At 37.8% G+C, this 26927-nt stretch overlaps 1 protein-coding gene across 3 annotated transcripts; it reads right to left on the bottom strand.

Moving 5' to 3' along the window:
• Positions 1-356: 356 nt before the first annotated feature.
• On the bottom strand, positions 357-26688 carry LOC107092231 (voltage-dependent L-type calcium channel subunit beta-4-like). Of its 3 annotated transcripts, XM_015386570.1 has the most exons (14): positions 26585-26688; positions 24971-25054; positions 13635-13805; positions 12684-12806; positions 12453-12580; positions 7276-7352; positions 6817-6836; positions 5535-5615; positions 4865-4923; positions 4041-4150; positions 3765-3916; positions 2505-2600; positions 2135-2320; positions 357-1936 (listed from the first exon to the last, which is right to left on the bottom strand). In XM_015386570.1, the coding sequence occupies exons 1-14, from the start codon at positions 26645-26647 to the stop codon at positions 1676-1678; spliced, it is 1611 nt and encodes a 536-aa protein (XP_015242056.1). In that variant the 5' UTR covers positions 26648-26688; the 3' UTR covers positions 357-1675. The 3 variants fall into 3 exon arrangements, with proteins under 3 accessions (XP_015242056.1, XP_015242054.1, XP_015242055.1); XM_015386568.1 differs by lacking the exons at positions 24971-25054; positions 26585-26688 and adding an exon at positions 17827-18282; XM_015386569.1 differs by lacking the exons at positions 7276-7352; positions 24971-25054; positions 26585-26688 and adding an exon at positions 17827-18282 and having other exon boundaries at positions 6817-6835.
• Positions 26689-26927: the final 239 nt, after the last annotated feature.

Raw genomic sequence — 26927 nt, 5'->3', positions numbered from 1 at the left:
CCCGTTAAGAACAAAATAGGAAAAAATAAAAAGCCTTCTGCAGCAAATTAGACACATCGTCATAAAAATGGATAAATCTCTTCAAGCAGTCTTTTGGATAATCAATTTTTTTGTGTATGATATCTTAGAAGCATATGGTATGTATAAAAAATCAGCACAACAGCAAATCAAACAGAATCATGAACAAAGTTAGCTCTCTGTATTTATACAAAGCACCATCTGGATGTTTAGTAAGTTTTAGTGTATCGCATACCTTGATGAATAACTAATTGGACAAAATAAGCAGAAATGTATGATTCTGGTTTCTTCAATTTAGATCATGCAAAATCTTTTCTTTGCATATACCTTTTTTTTTCCTCTTAGATGAGATGCAAATCTCATCCGTACTGGGAAGTATTCACCTGTACTACATTTTGGGTTTGAGATGAGGAAGCTCCTTACTTTCATAAAAGTAATTGGTTAAGTGCATTGGGGTTCCTATTCTACATCCATAGGGATCATGCTTTGCCATCAGGGTATCATGGTAGCTACACATTAAATTATTATGACATGATTGTTCTGTTTGTTTCAACCCCATTTAAAGATAAATGTATCGGCATAAACTGATGGGTGTATTCCTATGTAAAAAGAATAGACACAAATTCTCTACATATGCTGACGATACTGTAATTTCACTGAAGTTTAGGGGAAATAAGAACCAAAAAGACATCCTGACTTTCTTCAGACGATCTCCCCGTTATATAAACACAAAAAACATCTCGGGTTGCATCTTACTATTGTAGCTAACTATCCTATATATACACACACATACAGATAGTGCCTTCGTTGTGCCACCTGTTCAGAGCAGAGGCTCTAAGGTGTAGCTCTGACCTGATCCCAGCACCATCAGCATCTGTTTCGCCTGTGACCACGAGGGCTACTCCCTAATAAGATGCTAAAGCTATGCTACAGAAAAGCTGGCCTTGCTTAAAGTGATTTGCAAATAGCAAAAACATGTTAAGGGATATGGGGATGGGGTATGTGAAGCACCAGTTTTCAAAGCTATCTGCACACCGGACCACAATCCTCACCAATAACAGATCCAGAATCAGTTAATTTAGAAAATTGGACCTAAACCTTAACCAGAATGCTAGGTACAAAATGTTAGCTAAGTGGATGCGGAGGTTGACATACTAATCAGCATGCAATAAGCTAAATGGTGAGAGGATTTATACACAGCCCGGGATAGGGGCAGCAGCCTTTTAGCAGTCTTTGTGCAGTAAATGTTCCTCTTACTTGGTGTTACTCCAGGCACACCGGTGCCTTTACATCACCACCGGTTCAGTATCCAAAACCATCTCGTTGAAAGACGCAACAAGCAGAATCCATGCTGCACATCTGCAGAGCATGTGTTAGTGCAATCCAAGAAGATCCCCAAAGGATAAATAAAAGGAATTTCAGAGGGAATTATTTTTGGCATTCAGAATCTTCTGACTTCTTCATGCTTTTGATTGACAGTTTGATTAAAAACAAATACCTGATCAGTATCCTACTCAACTTTGAAAAAGAAAACTTGCCAGTCAGACCAAAGAGAGAAAAAAAGGGGGTACAATTTGGGGACCATCTTTGCTCTTTTGCAGGGTTTATTTTCATTGAAACCTGGGTCTGAGGAGTTCTGGCGATGGCAGAAGTGGGCTCAGAGCCGGTGCCTGGAATCGTGGCTGTAGCTGCCCGGTGAACTTCGATTGCGATGGGGCTTGTAGGCGTCCTGATAGGGGTCCTGGTAATCTTGGTAGGGGTCCTGCTGCTCTCGACTGTGCTGCGAGCCAGAAGACATGCGGTTGCGTCCCTTATGCGCTCGCTCATTGTGGTAGTTTTCGTCTGATGTCATCAGGTTGCGCCTTTCGTTGGCTGTAGAGTGGTCTCCTGTGTGGTTGCTCTGTCGCATTCTTTGGCTCTGGTAATCACAAGAACGTACCGAGGACACTGATAAGCCACTACAAATAGACGGTACTGCTAAACCAACGTGGATAACATGAGGGCAAGAGGCGCTTAACTAAAATATAAATATGCTTAAATATAAGCATATTCACTTCTCTTAAGAAAAAAGGATAAGGCAAAAGTGGTCTTATGTCGAATACGCCATTGGACATACCTGCAGACCAGAGATGCTGGTGGAGTAAGGAGTGAGTGTAGTGGATCCAAGGTTTCGTCCCATCAGAGGGTTTAGAGGTGTTGCCATCGAGGTATGAGTTGCTTTCCAGTAGGCCTCCAGGTATTCAGCAAGATGTTCACAGGCATCCTCCAACTGGTTTTCATCCAGGATGATGTCAAACATTTCCTGTTAGTTGCAGGAGGCATTAGACAGAAATATGGAGACCATTTAGGCTCAGATTAACTTAAGTTGTTATTAAAGACGATGTCAGAGTTTATACTTGCGTCTACAATTGCATGGTTTCTTTTTCCCTATTACTTGATTCAGAAATGTTAAACAATGGCCTTTTAAACCCAAAGAGAGTGCTTACCGGTGGACACTGAGACAGTTTTTCTGCTGCCACAAGCTGGACATTGAGGTGTTTGCTCTGAGACTTCCCTCTGGACTTGACTAACCTCTGAAGAACCTGGAGTATGGAAAAAATGAAGGAGGTCCTTGAACACAAACATTAAAACACATTCAGTTGGAGTTACCTTCAAGAACGATGTAGGCTATAGCTCATGATGAGAAAAGAAACAAATGAAGTTTTCTAGAGATTTAGCTTAGTTTTGTTCAAAATAAAAATGGTCGGCTGATACTAAGAACATTCCTCCTGGCTCTGCAACACATTTTGCTTAACAGTGTCTCTTTCCTGCCTGGAAACCTTGATGGTCTTTACCGTCAGTAACTCTGTAGGCACCTTGTCTTTCCTTTGACATCTGCAGGCTTCTGTGGTGGGCTGTATCTCTTTCTGGATGCAAGAATTGACAAAGCTGACTTCCATTCAGTTGAAATTCCTGATTATCTTTGCACAAACTATCACGCTGTGTCTTCTCGGTGTGTGTTTTTTGTTCTTCATAGACAACGGTCCTAAATAAAAGATTCGGGGCTAACAATGTTTTGCTAAACTTGCTTTTGCTGTCATTTACTCTGTGGCCTTTATCACAAAGAAAGCACTGCAACTCAGTGTTTTTGAGCTATTGTCTGCACTATTTAAGACTTTTTACCTAAATCTTACGTTTTTATGTACCCTTTATTTGGGAAGGCATCAGCAAATGGGTGTGTAGATTGTCTTTTGTAGATAGTACCATTGTTGTTTTTCTAATGTCTCCTTTCTGTTCTAAGAAATTCAACCTGTTGGTGCCAGATAAAACCCCTGACAATTTCAAGAGCTCAAGGCAGATGTCGTATACATTTAATATTGGTAGTTAGATGCATGTCACTTTCTTAGCAATCTGCACCCATGAAATGCATATCCTTATAGTCTACTGTTTAAAAAGATGTGATTAAGTTAAAAACAGTTGTAAAACTTAAAACAAAAGCAATTTAAAAAACTCCAGTTTTACCAAAATCCACAGTATTCCTCATCATGAATACTGCAGCTACCTTATTTGTTGTAGTATAGATTCAGCATAATCCTTCTGTGGATAAAATGAGGACGTTTATTCAAAAACGACAATGTTATGATTACCAAAACTTGCAAAAAATCTAAAAGTGCTTGGCTTCTAAATCCAGCACTTCATACTAATGTAGTCAGTCTAACCCTCTAGCTTTAAGTTTGAGGCCCCCATATTTTCTACTCCATTTTTACCTTTGGCGAGGAGACTTTGACATGGACGATGATGGGCGCCAGTGAGGTTTTGAGGAGCTGGGCTGGGTGGTTGATGGTGTCAGCGTCCAGCACAACCAGCTGAAGGGAGCGCGCCAACTCAAAGATCCTTTCAATCTCACTTTGCACCTCAGCTGTGGACCAAGATTTCCAATTAGTTTCAAATACTCTTTAGTTTGGCAGCTTAATATAAACCGCATTTGAGTTTTAATGTGTTTACAAGATGTTTTGACTTATAATCGCCCGTGAAAATCTTACCTAAACTGGAACGAGTGTTGGATCTTTCTATAATGGCTCGCTTACTGGGGTTGTTAAGAACAGACCTCTTGGCCAATGAGATATCTGCGGTGACCCTTGTTATTGTTATTCTACATAAAGATATTTCAAACATGACAAGTCAGATCCCTCTTCATATCTTAATATGTAGCATGAAGGTTTTAACTGACAGAAATCTAACATTTTTACTGCCCAGGGGGGAGCTTTTTCAACACCCTTTGTTTAGATTTTACTGCAAAAGAGGACTTCAAAGTGAAGAATTGTGATTTCTTATTGAACAAATTAAATGAGCTTCGCATGAAACAGATGAATCTGCAACACATAGAAATAATAAATGGTCAGTTAGTCTTTTATTTAATTCTAATGTCCTTACCATTTTTGTTAAACATCAAACCAGCAACAAATATACATTATTTTTATCCATGCTGGGTAAATACATTATATTCTCCTAATATTGCATCCAAGTTGGCTTACATACTATAATTCATACTGGCCTTCATACTGTAATGACAGGGATTCAATATGTTGTGTAAATGAATTATTACATAAATATCATTTTAAAAATGTTACTTTCTAGACTATTGGTCCAAACAGAATCAGCCTGTCACCTCTTGCTAACATATTAACTTTGGTGTATTTGGGAATTGCAGTATTTTTCTTTTGAAGGTATTGAGATCATATATCCAGTTTGCGGTTATGAAAAACGTTTTAGACTCTTTATGTCCAAAGTCATTTAACTTTTATTTATTTAATGTTTATATTGAAAGACTGGTGGGAACATGCAAATTCATCTTTTTTCTTCTCACCTGCCATCAAATCTGTGCTTCAGGAAGTCAAATAAGGCTTTCTGCATCATGTCTGTTACCTGCAACATAAAAAAAATTGTTAATCCCAAGACAGTCGGATGCACAAGATTTGAGATTGAAGGGAGCTAAGTATCAATGCATAAGAAGCTTTTCTGATTTTATGTATAGAAAATTATAAAATCATATCTAAATAATATACATTAAAGTTTGTTCTTTCAATGGGGACAAACATAGTTATATTGTTTTTGCAAGGCTTGTTATAAGATATTCAAAATTGAATCTTGCTACAGTTGTTGAGATAAACCTCCTCATCTGTGCAGAAAAGGCCAATGCAGATGAACTGTTCATGCCTTTTTATCTGTGGCTCAGTGATATATTGTAACAGTACCAATACAGCTCCTCCTAGCACCAAATCAGTCCACTTACTCAACATATTTATAACTGACCTCCTGTTCTCATCTTAGACTGCAATCAGTGCATCACATGGTCAATGAAACACTCATAACTTACTTTGCCAACAGCGAGCTATTTTTAGGGACTCGTTGCAAAACCTGCAAGACCTTATGTCCATCTCTGCACTGATTCTTTGCTTTAATGTGTTGGTAAAAGTGAGGAGCTTCAAACTGCATGATTCTAATTTTAGATTTGTCCATAAGGACACCCAGCTTACCTCGTAACCCTTGAGTGAAGGTCCCACAAGCACCACAGGCCTCATAGAGGGTACCACATCATATGGAGGGACGTGCTCCGTCTGTTAATAGAGTGGCAGGAGAGGATTTGTCACAAATGCAGAAAACAGCTCAGAATAACCACATAAATGCACACAGCAGATGGTTACAATGAGCTGAAGCCAAAGGAATGCTCTATGTAAAATGCGATATATATGGCAATGTTGGAGCATGGAGCAAATGACAAGTTATCCGCATTAAAAAATAGCTTAAATATGATACAATTATAGATGGTTTTAAATTTACTCAAATCAAAACTTTTTTAATGCCTGAACATATAAACCTGTAATAACTTGCAGATTGTTGATTTATTTGCTGCACGCTACTTAACAATATCATAGGGGAAGTCAAAAAACCTACAGAAGTTTACCTTAATAGGAAATATATTATTAGAATTACAGATACAGTGCTTTAAAGATGTATTTACCTCTTTATCAGTTTCAGATAAACAAATATTTGGGAGAAAGATGATCTGAGTTGATTTTCTACTGAGGACATTTTTATGGGGAAACGCTACACATCATATATCTTCTATCTGATAATATAATAACTATTTGTGTTGATTCCTAAATTAACTGATTCTCCATCATACCTACAATCAAACATGGCAGTGGTAGTTTGATAGTCTGTTGTCGCTTTTGTTGCTTTAGAACTGGCATGATATTTTATAAATAATGGACCCAAGAAATCTGCTCTTTGGTTGGAAACCCTGAAGGAAAATGTTGGAATCTGTTGGTCGCTTTAGATGAAGTGTATTTGGGATAGGGCGGGCATACGGTGTATGATATTTTCACTCATTGTACTCAAACTTTTCAACTTTTATACTATTTTAACATCACCAAGGATTCATCTGTTAGATAATTTTGCAACTTATTTAAAAGTCAACAAATAATCTCATTCTCTATCATATCCGGGGTTTAATTGTCCAAAATGTGCAGATTGTTAGTTTTAAATGTTAGTTAAATTTTGATTGGATAAGTTTATATCCATATCACATTTCTATATTTTGATTCTTAGTATTGTAGTATAGCAAAAATTTACAGTGAACCTACAAAGGTGAGGGCATTCCTGTTAAAGGAGTATTTCCTTATGAGTAATAGAAGCTGCAAGTGTTGATTTGATTTGGTAAAACTGAAGTAATGTACAGTATGAGCCTGTCACGTTACTATGGAATCAGCAAAAGCTGAGGAAGGGGGAATGGGTGAAATACAGCCGCTAACTTACCACTTTCTGTTTCTGCTTTCCTGTAGGAAGGGAGAGAAGACAAAGAGAAAGGCCATCAGTAGCTGCAATATTTAATAAATACTTAAACATACTTTATATAACCATATATTTGTTACGATTCATAACAAATGAAACCTATTAATAATATCTACAAAACAAATGAAAAGGTATATCTATAGTCCTAAAGTTATATTCACAAAGTGCAGTTCAGAGGGGGGGGTCATAGTCTTGTCGTTGGTTAGCCCCAGTCTCAGAGCGCCTGCAGTCCTCAACTGGAGGAAGAGGAGGATCATGGGAAAATGTACCAGCGACTCTATGAAGTAACCTTATGCTCTATGTGGAGACATGGGAAGGCTTTAGATTCTTATACTATCTATGATTTTTGATTTTCAGGATGTTTGGCTGTGAGCTTGCAGACGGGTTATAATTGGTCCTCTCCCCCCCGTCCGATTTTCTCACCTGCTGAGGATATGAGTGGTCGGATAGAGGCTGAGACCTCATCCTCCACACTGGAAGAGGAGTTTCCTCCAGACTTACTGAAAAAGACAAGAAGGGATAAAAAAAAAGACAGAAAAACATGGCAGCATTAATGTTAAAAAATAACTAAAAAATGTATTTGATTTTTTTTAGCCTCAAACTACATTTAAAACAGTATTCCATTATTTTTTTACCCCAGAAATCCTATTCTGATTTAGCCGATTATAGCTTTTTAATACATTAATGTTTGCCATGAAAATGCATTTAAATAAATGATGTACACGTCTTAAATATATTGCAAAGGAAGTGTAAAATAGTGCATGTCAGCTATCAGATAACTGCATTTTAACGGCAACTCAGCTACTACCATTAGCTCAACAGTAAATGTTTAATCATGTTAAAGTTAGTTGTGCTGCGTTTGAATTTCAAAACTTTGAGAAGTAAATTTCAGCTAAAAAAGCATAATTATGAGTAGGAAAGTCAGGGCAAAACTACGGAAGCCGAGAGCGGTCGTGTCCCTCCGACACTTTTTCACGGTGGTTTTCTCGAGAAAACAAATTAATTTTCTCATTATTTAAAGAAAATGAAAGACATTTTCTTGTGATAACAAGATGATTGGTGTGTCTTAAAACTGATTCCATCCTTCAATACCAGAACAGCGGGAGAGGATTTATAAGTATAAGTCATGACAGCCTGTGAGTAATTCTGTAAATAATCCTTAGTTGAACTTTTAGGTAACGAGACAACGTTGTTGGTTTGATGATTTGCTTCCACTTATGATTCCTAAGCAATTAGACCCATGCCTTCCCCGCCTTAGTGCCGGGTGTTTTCTGAACAGCCCCGGTGTTACGCCTGTAAAAGATATAAGATGCATTAACCCCCAAAATGAGTCCAGATTAAAGATTTTCATTAAAAAACAATCAGATTTGTTTCTACTGTATTCCATGCAATCAAATCATCTTGACAATGAGTGAAAAGAAAAAGGAAACTAAAGAACTGACTGCGCAACTACAGGCCCCGCAGGCATGGATGGACTGGGAATCCAGGGCTTTTGGCCAGCCTCATTCATTAGTCATACAGGTTATCTCAAGAAATCAATAATTTTTTTTGTGATAATAAGATAATTATCTTGTTATCCTGAGAAAACAATTAACAGTTTAACCGTGATAACCAGATAGTTGAGTGCAACCGCTCTCGGCTTCCGTTCAAAGCAGTCATGCTGACTTCCAGGTTCAAGATGGCGGCTATTTGCATCAACAATGGATTTATTCAGAAGTTCTCTATCCTTTTTTTTTTAACCATTTAGCCGGCCAGATAAATACTACTTTGCAGTGTTTCAACCTCAACCTTGTCTCAACCTTGTTTATAGGCAAAAAAATAAAAGCAAAGATCAAGTGTATGCCGCTTTTTCTGACTTTAAGACAAGACGGGAGAAACTTTAAGACAATATAAACAGAATGCAGCAATAATATGACAGCTTTTACTAATATGCATGCATTAGTTAAAAGTCCAACTGATGACATGTTAGTTCAGAAGAGATAATGGCATTGGGTTAAAGAGTAACATGAGGATAAGCTGTCATTTCTGCTGCTCTCTTCAGGTGTGTTCACACCAAATGCGAATTTCGCGGCTGGAGCAAATGAATTACATCCCTATGTAGAGGGCAGCTCTTGAATGCAAAGAGGTGGAGCGATGCTAAGGTCTCGAGTCTAATGAAACAAAACCATTTTTTTTGCAAATGCTGCTGAGCGAGAGTAATGCGAAATCTGAACTGAAAAATATAAACTTTTGTTTATATTTGTGTCAGAAAACCAATCAGGAACTACATGTGGCTACAACCTACTAAGGTGAAGGACAGGGGCGGAGCTAGATGGGGGGCCAGGGGTGGCCATGGTCACCCTTAGCCGTTGACCACCCCTGTTGCCCCCGCTACCATTTATTTCCCTCTAATACAGATGGTGGCAAAACATTTAAATTTTTCATATATTTATTATCAATTACTTGACAACAAAAACACTGAGATTAATAATGCATATCAATATACTATCATTAAAAATGATAAATACAGCATTCATGCTCTTTTCAGAAAAAGATTTGGTGTTATATGGGTTAAAGAGAAAATAATGTGTCTCTGCAAGTCATCTAGGAGTCTTCAGTGAAATCATAGATAAATAACTATTTTAATAAAAACTTATTAAATGATCAATTTATGTAGATATTAATACTTGTAAATATCAATTGTATGCTGAATAATTACTCATAAAAGTAGGTGAGTAAAGACAATGGAAAGGATGTTCGCCCAAAATAGTTAAATCAGTCTAATAGTTGCAGCCCCAGGTGCTAGGGTAGCATTATGGTAGTACAAGTATCTGCAGCTCAAATGCTAATGTAAACTGGGAACATTATGAGTGTTTGAGAGGATGGAGGCCTAAAAAAGGCCCAGATCATTAGAGTGATGTAGTTTTAAAATCATCTTTTTTCTATGGCTCCAGGAAAGATAATAAGTTTGCATTCTATGACTATATATTATAAACCTCAGAGGTTTTCATCTGAATAGGAAACAACAATCCACAAACTTAAAATTAATGAAGTGACCAGATTTCGGTCCAAGGAATTACACGTGACAGAAACATAACACGTGGCAGAATAAATTGCTGGCAAAATTATTCATACTTCATTACCTTTTTTTTTCTTTCATGATTATTTAGCAACTTATAAGATGGACCAACTCAAACAAGTGCATAGTTGTGGATTGGACGGAAAATGATAAATGGGTTTTTACCCATAAGAATCTCAAAAGTGTGGTTTACATTTGTATTCCCCTTTTCTCAGATACCCATGAATAAATTCATTTCACCTTCATAAAGGTTTAAGTAACTAAAGATCATCCAGCTTTTAAAATCTTACAGAATATTGTTAAGTTCATCAACTGGAAAAGGAATGGTACAGCTGCTATGGCCAGATAGCTCAGAGATCAGGGGAGGCATTAATAATCAAAGGTAGTGTGGCTGGAATAGCTGCAATGATTGATTTGGTTTAAGAAACTTTAGATAAAAAAAATGGTTTACAACCATAAGCCAAGTTATGGAAGAGTGTGAGAAAAAAAAGCCACTGTTGTAGCTTTAGAATAATACGATGGTAAGTAATCTAAAATGATCTTGGGGTCATACAAAAGTGAAAGAAATCGCCTCTGGTCGGATGAAATCAAAATTGACTGAAACACTATGTGTTTTTAAGAATCTACCCTGCATATCAGTTTGAACACACTAGCACTATGTTTTTTTTACAAAATACTGAACAAAGGATTCACAAATGTATGCTATAGTTGATATTTGAAGATTTGAAAAACCTGGTATCATGTTCTTATTCTTATATAATTACAATACTCCAAACAAGTGTAGGTACCAGATCTGCTCGGGCCCTGAGCATGCCAGTGACATTACGCTACATGATTGGCTGAACGTTGCCACATGATGTAAAACATTGTGGTTGCCTAGACGATTGTAACATCACGCAGCCTCTGTATATGGAGTCGGGAGCATCTGTAGCATTAGCGTGTCTAATGACTGATTACATTTTACCTGATTAATAACAAAACTGAAAAAAACATGTTTATGAACAAAGTAACTTCAAGACCATGCAGAGCCTTGATTAGCTCAGTCAGTTAGCCATATTAGGCAACAACCTGCATTCTATAACTTGGAATAACTGTTGTTTTCTTTATCTAAAATCTCTATAAAAGTAATTTTTTCGGATGTTCCATTTGTCTTTCCCTGCAATCAGATCTTAATAAAAAGAATAAAAACAAGCTTGGTAAATGGCAGAGCTTAGTCTGGCTTAGAAATAAATGAACTTATTAATCTCACACTGGAGAAATTAACTTCTGCATTTAACCCATCCCCTTGGGGAGCAGTGGGCTGCTCGAACCCGGGTACTTGCAACCTTCTCAGAGCACAAGCGCACTCCACTAACCCACTAAGCCAGCACTCCCCAGGCAACACAGTATTTTCTTTCAAGACTGACAACAACTGTTTTCTACTTTCGGCTACTTTAGATCACCAATGCAAAATAATAGCAAATATAGGTAGTGAAATGTTGAGACTTCAAAAGAGATCTGATTCTTAAGAAACGGATGCAATACAGTTTGTTCGGTCTGAGTTGCCATATAATGACGTCATAAGAAGGGGCGGGGCACCCTGCAAGGGTTATGGATGTGAGAATGAGTTACTGCATTAATTAGGGATGACAGAATATTACGGACCAGTTATACACATAGTGAAATGGAAAGCGGCGATAGAAACACTAAGAAGAGCTAATTTGTATAAAGCATGAGTGAAACAGACATAGCACGGAGCTGTGAGTGACAGACAGACTGAGGTTGAATCTCAGTTTAATGAAAAACTTATCGATGGATATAGGCCATTTTTTTCAGGGAAAAAATTTTGAATAATTTTTGTATATTTGCATCTGGAAGTGTATCTGATCAGAGGCTTTATAAAAAGCAGATAGCGCGAGCAACCAGAACGGTTCTGAAGAAAATGTAATTAGATGATAAGCTAGTTTTTAATTATTTTTTTTTAACCATATTAAATGTTTAAGGGGAAAAATTAACAAAAATCCTCTTCGTTAGTTGTGATTTCTTTGTTTGATACACTTAACTTAGTATAGGGCCCCAAATCAAATTCTGCTCTGGGGCCTCATATTATCTTTGACTGGCCCTGTTTGAAATCAAACCAAAACCATACAGGTAAAAAAAAAAAATTGAAAATTACAGATCTTCAAATTAAATTTGCTAATTAAAAGTTAACTTAAACAAATTCCATACAAAATGTTTTTGAATGCAATTGAGAATTTGTTAAATGTAAAGAGTTTTATTTTACATTTATTTTACATTACCTATATTTCAAGAAATTATATGACAAGATTTCAGTTTTTTGTCTTCAGACTTGTAGTTCATAATTTTTTTTTTCTAGGTAGCATGTGTCTGTCACCTTGATTTGTTATTTATTAAATTTTTTCCTAATCATCAAATAAAAAAGAAACTGTTGGATAAAACGCTGAAGTAACATGAGATTTTATGCAAACATCTTAACCTAAGAAGCTCTTTCTAGTAATGTGACCTTTTTCTGCATTGTTAGACATGTTTATCTGTTACCTACCCTTGGACTCGTCCTCTCTTTTGCTCCTGCTGGAGCCGGATGTTCTCGAGCTTCAGAGGGCTGGGAATGAAACCGATCTCACAGCCCTCTTTTACCAAGCGACCGATCCACCAGTCATTGTTGAACTTCTGAAAACCGTAGAGAACATAAGCAGCACTTTAAATATCTACTCAATGGATTTTGCATGACAGAAAGTCAGGGAACTTATGCTCTAGAAATGCGCAGACATGCCTCTTTTATGTGGAGGAAGTCCTTGGCGTCGAAAGAGATAGCTGTGGCTGGTACTGGAACATCTTCATCCAAGGCGCCGCAGTAGCTGACATTGGTCCTTACAGCAAATGCAACTGGTTTACTCTGACAGACACAAACACAAATTCAGTCAATTGAAATCTATTCAGTTTTATATTTTTAAGCAACTTTTAAGGGCTGTAGGACCCATGCTATACCATTGTCACTATTGCTGCCTCCAATTTAGGGTGCCCCTATTCACTTTCCCTTAAAAAAAATGTATCCTGTCCTTCTACTTCACTGTTTAACTGTGTTTCTTCCTTGGAAAAAGTCATTCATATGAGCACATTCTCATAGAAACTTCTTTCCAGGAGCTTTTGCTGCCAATAACTAATTTCCTCGGGAAGGGGTTCTGGAAACTACACCTGGTGTAAGAACTTCCTGTTTGGCTGCCTCTTTCTCTTTCCTACATGGAGCCATTAGCTAAGTAACCTCAGCCCTTCTTTTGTCATTTCAAAACAAACTCTTCAACCAGCGTGTTTTCTATTTGTTTTTGTTTGTTTTTTTGCGGGGTCTCCTTTCTGTCCTCCCAGTCTTCAAAGCTGGGTTCTTCTGGAGGCATCATCCAGTGCAATGGAAGGGTTTTCTCTTCTCTGTTGTTTGCTCAGGATGAGGGATTGCTGTAAAGGGAATCCCTCACTGCTCTCTGGTGGGTGTGATTATACTTTTCCACTTACAAATTAGCTTCAAATTAGGAACTGGATTTGACTGAGTGCTGCAAGAATTTGTAATTAGATTGTGAATATATAACTCATCCTATGATTTTAAAGCTACAGAACCTGAACTAAACCATTTTGAAATTAAGTGCATCATGGTATCAAAACAATGTTCCATCATAATAAAACGATGAAGCATATATTCTGGTTTTAGCCAGTATTCCCTCAGGGTAACAACCTTGGCTCTCTCCAATTGTACGGAGGCCTGCTGCTCCCTCTCCTGACGGCTTTGTCCCGGCCCTTGGCTCTGGCTTGGGCTCTGGCTCTGGACCTGAGCCTGCACCTCGCGCTCCTCCTCCAGAGATACATCTGAGTCTGATGGTCTGCTAGTATACGAATCAGCTGAGCCCTGCAGACAGAAATGGCATCATGAGTTAGTAAACTTAAGCAAAAAGACATTAAATACAATGAGTGAGATTTTCTCTTGTTTTATCAATTTTAAAGCATAAAAAATAACCTGTATACCATTACAGTTACAACCCCTAAAGTCTGAGATAACTGAAAGTCTTTAAAATTGAGATCAACAACAAAGGGTAAACTTGTTGAATAGCATGTTAAAGAAGGCCTTCATATCAAACAAAACCTATGAACCAGCTAAATACAAATGCACTACAGACCAAGCCTGTGTTCCAAGCCAAAACAAGGCTTTGATTTCGTTCCACTCTATAAAGCCTCAAACTCAATTCTATTTCAGACATTTTTAATTGAAAAAACTTCCTGGATAGGAAGCCAAACATCTTCAAACTGTGAAACAAAGTCCACTGGATTGAAGCTTTTTGATATAAAGGTAAAAAATAGATAATTAATGGAGGGTTTGCAGTGTGCCAAGTTCATAGTGCAGGGGTGGTTTTCATTAATGAAAATTAGGTAATATTTTAATATAGAAGGGAGCAAGTTAGCAGGAACATCAGCTGCTTGTATGATCATGACCTCCATTAGATGGTGGTGAACTCCCAGCTCTTCAACACACGGTTTAAATTGGAGGTTAGAACATTAATTATAAAGACAGTTTTTTTTTAAGTGATTTACATTGAATTTTTTTTACAAATCTCATCAAAACCTTTTAAATGCTGGATTAATACATTTTATCTGGTTTTATTATTCGTAAAGGGTATTTTTTTTTTCCTGTTTTTAGTGTTTTTTCCTTTTGTTCATTATGTTTCAGATTGATATACAAATTTAAAAGATCACCTAAGTAATTACATAGGCAGTTTTCTACCTGAAAGGACATCTTTTGGCATCATTTACATTAGAGGCTGAGCACCAGGCCTCCTCTTACATCAGATTGTGACCTTACAAATGGATTTATGGGAAATATGAAAATTGACAGAAATGAGCTCCGAAACGTTTTGAGCAACCTTTCCAGAACAGTTAAGGCTGTTATAGCTGCTAAGAGTAAACCAGTGTCATATCTAAATATTATTGAGATGAGATGCGACTTTAGTTTATATGTGAGTCAAGGCTGGGGAGCCAGTATTTTATTTCCATAAAGGGTCAAGCTTTTTTTCTTTTGAATACCGTTTAACTCTGGTTAGCATAGCTTGATATTGAATCTTGCTGAACCCAACATTCATCTTCTTAAGTTTTTGTTTTACTCTCTTACACAGTCGGAGAATATCTTAAACCGACGCTTTGAGGGATGCAAGGCTTGCAGTCCCTTCCTTCTGCATCCCAGAATCACTTTATTGTGTTGTTTTAATGCCAGTACAAGACTAGATGAAATGCTTCCTTCGCTATTTTAATCTAAACAATCAGCTACTAATGATGATTCAATTAAGCAGGACCATTAGTCCCAAGATGATCAATCAAGTTAGTCATCACAGCTAAGCAGTTTTTTTTTTTCTTTTAAGGCAAGTAAGCAGTAGAGGAAAGCCTGACTTCAGCACACTGCTTCTTTGGATTGTAAGCACCCTGTCTAAGGATGTTTCTGGGCATGTGCAAGATTTCCATAAAACTGCTACTAAAAGAAATAAGGAGTCAAATGTTTTGGCTGCCTCTTATATAGTTAGATATCAAGCTTGTCTATTTATTCTTCGTTAAAATAAATGTTAAAGGAGAAGTGAAATCTGGAGATTCTTGTGAAAGTATTTTTACCCTTTTAAGCTTTGTCACATTAAATCCAAGAATATATACTTATTTATGATGATTTTATGTGATAGACCAATATAATCAATAGTTGCATTTATTAAATAGTCTGAAAAGTTTGCTGCTTTTACACGCTGCCCTGTTAGGCAATGCAATCACAGCTGATAGTCTTTAAAAGTAAAACCAATACTTTATACACTCTCCTCTTTGTAATCCACCTTAACTTTGCCATATTAGATGAAAATAATCTATGAACATCAGTTTTCAAGTCTTGTCACAGATTTTGATTTAGATATGGTTCTGGACTTTGACTAGGCCATTTTCTAAACGCAGTCCGCTTGGATCTAAGGTGAACTTGGCGCAGACAAAGCGAGAAAAAAAATTACGACAGCGTACTTCTTGTCTTACTACATTGTTAGTGTGGAAAATACTTCTCGCCAGGATCAAGTATTCACACAAAATTGTAGCAAATGTGACACTGAGGTGACAAACCTCCAGGATATAGGCTCTGGCAGTAGCGCACTGCCTAGAGCAGACAGTTGCAAGGACCCATTGCGTCTCAACCACACTGTTCACCTCACCGACAGGTGTGCAAAGGAAGAAGTGACACAAGGGAAGTGTCAGCCTATTGGTTAGGGCATTGCGCTCAGATTCCAGAGGTTCTGAGTTCAAGCCCCACTCCCACGGACTGACACTCTGGGTCCCTGAGCAAGACCCTTTACCCCACACTGCTCCCCAAGAGGATGGGTTAAATGCAGAGAGTTAATTTTGTCGCTATGTACTTGTGACATTGTAATGGGAATAAAAAGCTGGACAAAAATAAACAAAAGGAGCTCATTTAACTTTGTTTTTGTAAAGCTACTCAGCAATTTGTCTGATGATACCATGGACCTATGGGAAATTAAGCCATATGTCATTAGAAATGTAGAAACAGGCTTGCTTGACTATGAAGGCTGAAGTATGTGTATGTACTCTGTACGGCTGACAGCATGCGCACAGTCCAGGTTGGGGAGTCCTCAACATTTCATTGGCTTTCTTTTTGATTAGCTCTGCTTGTATGTTAAGAGTCACGGTCTTTATAGATGCTAAAACTCCAACTCAACTTCATTTCAAGCCTCTGAGAAGTTCAATATCTAACCAGCTCCATTCTTCTGATGATGGTACCACCATCATGGTTTACTGCAGTGATGGTGATACAGAGTGAGATGGATGATGGGTAAAGATTAGTGTCAGAGCACCTTCTTCTGCATGTTTTCTATCTCCCCTTGTGGCAAAATGCAAACAAGAATTCTTATGGGTTATGAAGTTGTGAGGTAATCCACTAAAATTGACTTCCCAAAAGATCACAAAGGAACCTCTCCTCATATTTAATCATCACTTATTTGTTGTCTTGGGTCCTCATGGTGTTGTTTGTTCACCAATAATCACTGGCAACCTTCTCTGGCCTTTAGAGAACACACATATGCAGGAAGTTGGGAACCAACAAAGGTAGTTTTCTGGGATTTATTAAGAGGTACTTGAGTAAGGAGGGATGAAAGCAAATATACATTTGTTCTGTGGTTGTAAACTGACAAAATGTGAACAAAACACCGGGAACCCCCCTGTCAGATAATATTGATCATCTTTCAAACTTAATTTGTTCTTTTGAGACAAATTAAGATTTTGAAATCAGCATGTTCTCCAAAAACCTGGATTGATCCAAAACATGCATAAAGGAGAAAATAACTGTAGCATCAGAGGTATTATCCAATGGAGTAGCTTCAGCATGTGACTCATCAGCATCAGAGTCCACTTAATGACATCACGATGCATGTTTCTCAGAGCCCCGTCAGAGCCAGAACGCCGCGCAGCAGCGCATCTGGATGAGAAATACTCTTCAGGAAAAGTGACGGGTGCAGGAATGTGACACATGATTTGTCATTTCGGTGGCGACCCGTTGGGGGGGTGAGGAATGACGAGGGGTCATTTGCATCCATTGGTTTTCCTCTGAGAACCTTGGACAGAAAGCGTGTAAAGAAGACTAGATGATTCTTCTATGGCTCCGTTGGTTTCCCCCGGTTTGATATATCCAACCAATGTATACAGATATATGCAGAAACCATTTAGCCATCTGCCTAATGTGCATTCCCCTCCCCTCCTTTACACACCCACCCAACCCCCTTCCAGCCAAGCGTAGCCCAGGACCACACTATACTGGCTAACCCATCAAAGGCCTCTTGTGAATGTGTGTGTGTGCTACCAATAAGCACACAGCAGGGGGACAATATAAGCAGATTTACACTCACCGCCTCCGAGTCTTCAAATCCATGCAGGTACAAATTGTCATACATGGAGGTTTGGTTTTCTAACGAGCTCCTCTAGAAGAATGAGGGGGAAAATATAAGTGGGGGCGGAGGAGAAAGGAGGGGGAACCAGAGAGAAAAAAAAAGGATGGTTGTGAAGGGGGGATGACGACAATTCCTCCTCTCCACAGCAGAGAATAATAAAAAATATATATATATAAATATCCCCTCCTGTTGGATCACGCCTGGTCCTTTGGAGGCGCCTCTTCAGATGGATGCAGCTTCTCCCTGATCTCCCGGTGCTGCTGGCTGCCTCACGTTACAGGATGGAGACGGTGTCCCTGGAGGCAGCCCAATCCTGGCATTTCATCTTTATCAGCCGTCCGTATGTACAAAACCTACACACAGAGGCAGAGAGAACAGCAGAGGCAGCAGCAGAGGGGCTGTGAATCCTTCCCCGATATCCAAGCCTGATGACAGAATCAGGAGGCAAGGAGCTGATTGGCTGAATGGTTGTCCACTCAGGCTGGATGAGCGCTTTTTTTTTTCTTCTTCAGTGCAGTAAGGTAGAATGATTTGGGGAGGGGGGATGACGCTTGAAAGCAGTGAAATAGCATCCTCTTGGTCTCCTTATACCTTTCATCCTGTTTCTTTCTATTTTTAGACCAGAAGAAGAAAAAATGTTTATTAACAGCGGTGTTGAAAATGTTTCAACTATTAAAATCAATCAAGATTAATCAGGATTACGAAAGGACATACACACAGCAGCTTTTAAATGCTAATTTAAATAATTAATTGATTAAAAATAATCCAAACCAACCTTGTGTGAAACAGTAAATGCTCCCCAAAACTAAAAATTAGTCGTTCCCCAATAACTCCAAATTAAGTATTAAAAGTATAGTGGAGGATTTTTGCGAATTTTTGACAAGACCTGCCCTCTCCACTTAAAAAAATGCACATTCACTCAGCTTTGAGTTATTTGCCCTCTTCTCTTGCACAGTGGGTACAGACAGCCATCATGCTGGGGAGAAAACTTTTGATAAGGGAGTGGAAGGCCCCATCAACACCTACTTTCACCCAGTGGTACACCTCAATTGGACAACTGGCAGCATTTGAAAGATTATCATACAGACTGTTAAATAGAGTAGATGATTATAATGACAAATGGGCCCCGTACTTTTCCTATACGGGTCAATGACGTTTCCAGCTCAGATCAACCTTAATCAGTAATGTCCGCTGTAACCTTGTATAAGTGTATTGTTGGCATCTTTCTTGTTCTTCTTTTACGATTTGTTTTGTTTTATATTGTCTATGTTTTCAGTGCTTGCATACCCAATTGGTTTAATGTGCAACATGGTATACTTTGTATGTTTTATTTTGTTAAAACCTAAATAAAGTTCAAGTCATAAAAAAAAAGCACATTCACAACCCTGTACACGCTCCCGAGAGGAAACGACTATTAAAGGCGTGCAAGAGCATGCAAGATTTCTCCTCATGCACGCTCTGTTTAAAGGTTGCTGTTTGCATCCCTCATACAAGCTTACTTTCCAAAAGATTTGCAGTTTTTCCACTATGTCAGAATCACCACCGTTAAGTAAAAATGGGGACAAACACGTAGGACGGCCTTACGTGAACATATCACCAGAATGATTGACAGTTAGGAGGACCACTGATTTTGATGATCCACCCAGAAAAAGAACATCCTCCACAATACCTATAATGATAAAAACGACAATAACTTGTGCAATGTATAATGTGTAATTACTATTTGATACCCTGTGCAATAACCTGCTTCTCTACATTTGGCACCCAGTNAAGACCTGCCCTCTCCACTTAAAAAAATGCACATTCACTCAGCTTTGAGTTATTTGCCCTCTTCTCTTGCACAGTGGGTACAGACAGCCATCATGCTGGGGAGAAAACTTTTGATAAGGGAGTGGAAGGCCCCATCAACACCTACTTTCACCCAGTGGTACACCTCACTTGGACAACTGGCAGCATTTGAAAGATTATCATACAGACTGTTAAATAGAGTAGATGATTATAATGACAAATGGGCCCCGTACTTTTCCTATACGGGTCAATGACGTTTCCAACTCAGATCAACCTTAATCAGTAATGTCCGCTGTAACCTTGTATAAGTGTATTGTTGGCATCTTTCTTGTTCTTCTTTTACGGTTTGTTTTGTTTTATATTGTCTATGTTTTCAGTGCTTGCATACCCAATTGGTTTAATGTGCAACATTGTATACTTTGTATGTTTTATTTTGTTAAAACCTAAATAAAGTTCAAGTCATAAAAAAAAAGCACATTCACAACCCTGTACACGCTCCCGAGAGGAAACGACTATTAAAGGCGTGCAAGAGCATGCAAGATTTCTCCTCATGCACGCTCTGTTTAAAGGTTGCTGTTTGCATCCCTCATACAAGCTTACTTTCCAAAAGATTTGCAGTTTTTCCACTATGTCAGAATCACCACCGTTAAGTAAAAATGGGGACAAACACGTAGGACGGCCTTACGTGAACATATCACCAGAATGATTGACAGTTAGGAGGACCACTGATTTTGATGATCCACCCAGAAAAAGAACATCCTCCACAATACCTATAATGATAAAAACGACAATAACTTGTGCAATGTATAATGTGTAATTACTATTTGATACCCTGTGCAATAACCTGCTTCTCTACATTTGGCACCCAGTACAATGACTATATTTATATCCATCGATATACAGTACATACCCATGTAAACACCCTGTGCAATAATCCTTTCCTTTGCCACATTCTTCTTGTTTGACTATTTCAGCCGATGAAAAAGTAAATTTCTCTACTATCAGATCAATAAAGTCAATCAATAACTACCAAGAAATTAAGAGCCTTGCTATAGAGGAGTTCTGCCCGTTTTCCTTTGCAATATTATTTTATTTTAAGGTCCAACCACAAAAATTCCTTTGGATCTAAATCCAGGCTTTGAATAAGAGCATTTTATCCATCATTTAGTTTGTTTAGTCATTTATTGTGTATCAATGTCTTGCTGCTATTCCACATAGGGTGACCCGACCTTTTCCAGCCTAAAGAATCGAATGGATCAGGTACATCAAGGAATTCACATATTTAGGAGAGAAAAACGTTTGTCTTTCTATGACTCTTATAATAATATTGTTTCTTCTGTTCGGCTTTAGAGATAAAAGTCAATTTTTGTCTCAGCATCCTGCAGAATATTCACTTAGCAAACCGCAGAATGATTGTTGGGTCACTACTTGTACGTGTATTCTCTGTTTGTAAAATTGGAAAATTATGTGTTGCATTACTGAGATATTCCTGCCCACTTCTAGTTTTTAGAAAAATTCTATTGATTTTAATCCCTCTGCTATGACTATTTGTTTTGTCCATCCCAGATTGATAACGTAAAACTCAATTCAGTTCTATATCAATCTGGTTACTGCCAGGTTAACAAACTACAGGCATCAGAACAATAAAAATGGACATATTTTGCTGGCATTTTAAGTTAATTTAGGCATTTATAAACAGTTTCTGTCATGGTTTTGGTTATGTTGTACTTTACTTTGCTCCATGTTTCCTAGTTTTATTGGTTTAATTCCTATTTTGTTGTAGTTTCTAGATTTATGTTAGTTCTCAGGTTTTTCTGTTTTTCTCTGTTGCCTCTTTTGCGTGTGTTCCTTTCCCCTTGGCTCCCTCGTTGTCTCCTCTCACACCTGCTCCTTATCAGCTCGTTAGCCCTGCCATTGTCTCAGTCAGCTACATATACTCTCCCTCTGCAGTCACTCCTTGTTGGTTCCTTGTTGTTGCTGGTTCTGTCATCGCTGTTGTCGTCTCACCTCGTCTCTCCCTGGCTCCTTGATTCCTGCCTTTGTTAACTATTTTCATCATTAAAACTATAAGAATTCACCTCAGCCTCTCTGCCTTTGCATTTGAGTCCTCTAAACCACAACCAAAACGTGACTGTTTCATAGGAGGGATCATAGTGCTCTGCATCAGCAGCGCTGTGACTGGTCTCCCTGCCAGCCTCAGATCAGGTTCTCTGATTGGTTAATGTGGAGCATCAAGCAGCAATAATATAAAATTTCCAACTCCGGCAGCTGCTGCCTGTGAAGTGTGTTGAACGCCTCAGAAGCTCATTAGGCGCTGCTTCAGCTGCTCAGATGGATCAAGCTGCGCTGCTCTTGTAGCTCAAAATGTGCTGCAGGACCTTTTGATGCACCTTGATGCGTGTCAACCATAGACTTTGCATTTAAACCTGCTGCTTCTGCTGCCTGAAGCACGTGCGGTGTGAATGTAGCTTTAGTTCAGTAAGGCATTGAATTTTTAACTACTAGTTGCAAAAATATAAATTAGCTTCAATATTTCAAAGGTATTTTCTGTTCCCATACTTTCTAAAAGCAACAGCTGTTGAGCAGTTGGTAGTGCTTTCACACCCCTGTCATCCCTGCTCAATACCAGAACGGGGGAAAAGTTTGAATTTCAACATTTTAAGGAGTCAAAACCACAGAAATAGCCTATACCTAGAAAAATAATCATTTTTTTTTCTTGTCAACAGTTTCTAAAAAAAATTTCGTGTAAAATATTTTTTTTTTTTTCGTTTTTTTTTTTAAACAAACTTTCACTTTAATTTAGCTCCAAAATAATTTTGTTGTTGTTGTTTTTTGCTTCTTTTTTTTCTTACTTATACAATTAAAAAATGTTAATATTTGCAAATCTCTGATCACCCCAGCAAAAATTCAGGTTTCATGTTTTTCGACTATTCAGATCAAATGAAGAAAATCATTTGTTGTCATAATCTCTAAAAAGAAAATGATTTTTTTCTGAGAGAATTTTGAAAAAATTTGTTTTAAGGGGAAATGGAAAACATTTGCAAGAAAGTGTTTTCGAAGACGTGAAACTTCTGGTCAGATAAGGTTGTAGTAGAATGATGCTATGAAGAAGCTGTTTTTCTTAGCATTTTGACCAGAATTGATGAGGTCCCTGGACTTAAGAAGAGTATTTTAATCTAGAGTTAAGGCTGAAAATGTTAATCGGATTAACTGTGATTAATTAATTATTTAAGTAATCAACTAATTTAGTAATTGATTAATCATTTACTGTAGAATTGAGACTCTAAAACATGCTTTTAGCTGACAGAGCAACACATTTAGAGCAGTAATTATACCAAGATTGTTAAAAAAAAACATGAAACACTTTGCATTTAAGATTAAAAAAATGTTTTTGTCCATCAACGTGCTCTAACTTGAACTCCTTCAGTGGAAAAGTTTTAGATTCACCTGGTTTAATTCCCTAGAAAACCCTTCTTTGAGGAACCTTTGTCTATTCGATTATTAACCCATTAATCTAAAAAAATAATTGAGAGATTAATTGATTTGCAGAATAATCATTAATTGCAGCCCTACTAGAGATATTCCAATACAATTTTTTCTTTCCAATGGGATTCTGATCTTTGTGTTGTAAGTATTGACTGATACTAGGTACTAATAACAGTGTGTCACTAAATAAATGAAAAAATAGTCATAATATGCCTGCATGACTGTGATATGATTATCATTGTGCTAAGGCCTGGCTTAGGTTAAACCCTTGGATGGAAACAATTAATACAGTACATTTTAAAACATTTATATTTTAAATAGAACAGTATAAAAAAAAAAGCAGTAGCAAGCTCCGTCTCTGATAGGTGTCAGGTGATCATCTCTTCACCCATCTAAAACAGCAGGCAGCAGCACAACCAAATGTTTTAAGAGCAATGAAAAAGAACTGTCTCAGAATTAATGGAACTAACTAGTAAATAGATTCCAATTTTAACTCCTTTTTTAAATTACATGCTATCAGATCGGTGCATGTACTGCATTACCCATCGATTCCGATGCCAGTATTTTTCGGCAGTATTTCAGAGACATTTCCAATACTGGTAACAAAATCGGAATAACTGCAGTTTAATCGAGGCATTTTCAAAATCTGCACCTAAATCAAATTAAAAATCTGTCAGATGACTTAAATAGATGTCAAAAGATGCCCATCCATCCATTATCTGAAACGCTTGTCCCGAGCAGGGTCGCGAGAGGTGCTGGTGCCTATCTCCAGCAGTCAATGGGCGAGAGGTGAGGTACATCCTGGAGAGGTCGCCAATCCATCGCAGTGTCCAAAGATGTGTTTATTTAATCTTACATTTGCGAACGCACAGGCAGCGGTAGTTTGACCTTACGATTTTAACAAAAACATAAGACCAAAAGGTTGGAAAGTTCTGCAGAAAAGGCTTTAAAAAATTCTGCATTGTTTTTGAACCTTCAAAACCATTTGCACAACTCCTTAACAAAAATTGTACCAATGACCCGAGGTTCTATAATCCAATCAAACAACAAACTGTATGAATGCCCTGTTGCTGCTAATAAACATCATCTCACCTCAGGATGTTAGATGCATGAAAATTAAAGTAAAATTGAGTGTATGACCTCCTTTCTAAGTAAATTGACTAGTAATTGACAACCCGGGGGCACTGTAGAACCTTGAAATGTCTTTGCCAGAGAGGAAGTAAGCCCTAAACTTAGTGTTGCACCAATACGATACCAGTATCGGTCAGAGCCTCAATCCAGCACTAAAATGGTGGTAATTGATATAGGCGAGTACCGACAAATAGGTCACTAATGCCATTTTGAGAGCTAAATGTTTATTCAACTATTGTCACCCATTCCAGGTAGGCAAAATAAAAGTTCTACTGGATTCACTTTGTATTAGTGGTCTTCCTGCTTCACAAAGGTAGGCAGCAGCTTGACAAAGCCATGAAGGCAATTGTTTTACAATTATTATATTATTTTCCAAGTAGTATGCAGTTCTTCATACGTATATACACACACACACACACATCAATTTCAAACAGATGGTATCGATATGGTATCGAAATCGGCCAATACTGCACAGCCAGGTATCGGTATCGGGGCCAATAAATGGCATCAGTGCAACACTTCTTAAATATTGTTTTTTTTTAATAGATACTGTTTTGTAAGACACTTCATTCCAACCCACACACACTAATTGAACTGCCATTTTTCCTCATATTTAAACCTTGTTTTCAGTTTACTATGATACTTTTCAAGAAAGGAAACTATGAGAAATCTGAGGCCCCCCCTTGTGATTAAGTACCTGTCTGAGGATGAAGCTTGTGGAGGTGGTGCTTCCATCTGATCTCTTTAGCCGGCTTCTCCTGGAATAAGTCCCTCGGTTCACCTGGATGGAAAAACAAACTTGTAACCTGAGTCCCAAGAGATTTTCTCACCATATCTGATGACCCTAATAAACAGACTCATACACTGGAGTTGCAGTTTTCTAAGTCCACTATGCCCCCAGAAGAGCTTCACTGCATATAGAATCAAATTTATTTATGTCTTTACCTTTGAATGTCTGTCTTTTTCTCCAAAATGATCTAAATATACCAACAGAGTCAATCTCAGGGGGGGAAACTTAATTATCTGCCTGTGAATTGTCCCATTTCTGCTTTATACTTGAGAGTTAATGACAATGTCACCATTAAAAAGTCTGAGCCTACTTCCCTGAATTTATGAAACTGGGTCATTAATCTGGGTCAACATCTTTCTTTGGCCCCTCAAGTAAAACAAAGTGCCCAAAAGCACACCAGTGATGTGAAGAATGAAGTCTGGAAATATGTTTCTATTAATACATGTGAAGAAAATTAGTTATCTAGGCTTCATTTTGACAGAAGAAATCTTCTAACTTGACACACATTTAGGGGTAAAATGGTAAGCAAAGAAGGTTTGGGTTTCACTGGATAGACTTATCGTATCAAATATATGAGATTTAATACGTGTAAAACAATGCTAAAAGGCACCAGGGTTGCACAAAAATAATCCGTTTTTCATTAAAGAAAACACCAAAACCTGCTGTCAAGTTTTATAACCCCTGAGTAGGATGGAGGTCAGATTACACTACAATTAATAAAAAATATTTGCTATAAAAAAGAAGCATGATAGTATCATCATCAAGCTGTTGATTCAGATTTCTTCAAATCTCACTAAGGCCTTTGTCAAAGTTGATGAAATGATGACATGAAAAATATGAAATTTTAAAAGTTAGGACAGTTAGGTTCTTTTTTTTAAGAGTCTGTGTTCTCAGTGTCCTATATGAAGCAACTTTTAGATTTGCAAATGTTAATTTTATTTTTCCCCAAAAAAATATTTTTAGATGGTTTTTGCTGTCAAATTTCCTCAGCGGTTATGACATCAACACATGATTGGTTCAATATGTTAATTCATAAGCATTGTCTGTTTTATTAATAGGCTACATATATTTTTCCAGTTAATATGTTTATCCTGAAACAGCTCAGCATCAGAAGAAATTGTCATAAACAAAATATATTAAATATGTTTCTGCATGATGAAAGCTTTTCAATTTAGAAAACTCATGTTTGAATAAAACAGATGCAGATTAAAGCTACCAACTTAATTTTAAGAGATTATTTAACTTTTAGAAATAATTTTTTTGTAATAAAGCAGCAAAAAGGGGCGCAGAAAGATAGATACTTAAATACATTACTATGTTTGGATTTTGTCTAGCAACTTATAATACTGAGAAAAATCATCCTGTAATCTCTGTTTTCTTTAGTCCCTAAGCAATGCATGATGAATGTATTATTGAAGTTATTAAAAAAGTTTTTAAATTGACTGTAAACCCTGCTTTGAATGTCTACAGCCCTATTAAAAATAGATAAATGGAAAGAAGAGCAATAAAGCTTGAGCAAACCTGAAAGATAGGAGCTTGGATGCCCTCTCCTATTTTGTTCCGAATGTATATGTGTCGGGACATTTCGGCTAGGACATCGGTCCAGAGAGCAGGCTGCTCCGGTCCAGTCCAGCGCAGGGGAGGTGGGTTCCTGGCTTCGTGCTCCAGCTTCACTCTGCGCTGCAGAACATGAGCGCTCTTCTGCAGCTGTTTCCCCCACTGTCCGCCTGCAGACAGGCGCGCAGAGCAGACACTGTGGACGAATCCAATGGAGCCACACAGGAGGGGGAAGCTGCACACTGAGATGCTCCAAAACTTCTCTCTAAAATGAGCCTTCTCTATAAAGTTCATGAAACAACAGGAA

The sequence above is a fragment of the Cyprinodon variegatus genome, unplaced genomic scaffold (assembly GCF_000732505.1).
Source record: "Cyprinodon variegatus isolate N-32 unplaced genomic scaffold, C_variegatus-1.0 Scaffold371, whole genome shotgun sequence".
Lineage (NCBI taxonomy): Eukaryota > Metazoa > Chordata > Actinopteri > Cyprinodontiformes > Cyprinodontidae > Cyprinodon > Cyprinodon variegatus.
The sequence above is the reverse complement of the archived record's forward strand: the minus strand, read 5'-3'. Positions and strand labels throughout refer to the sequence as shown.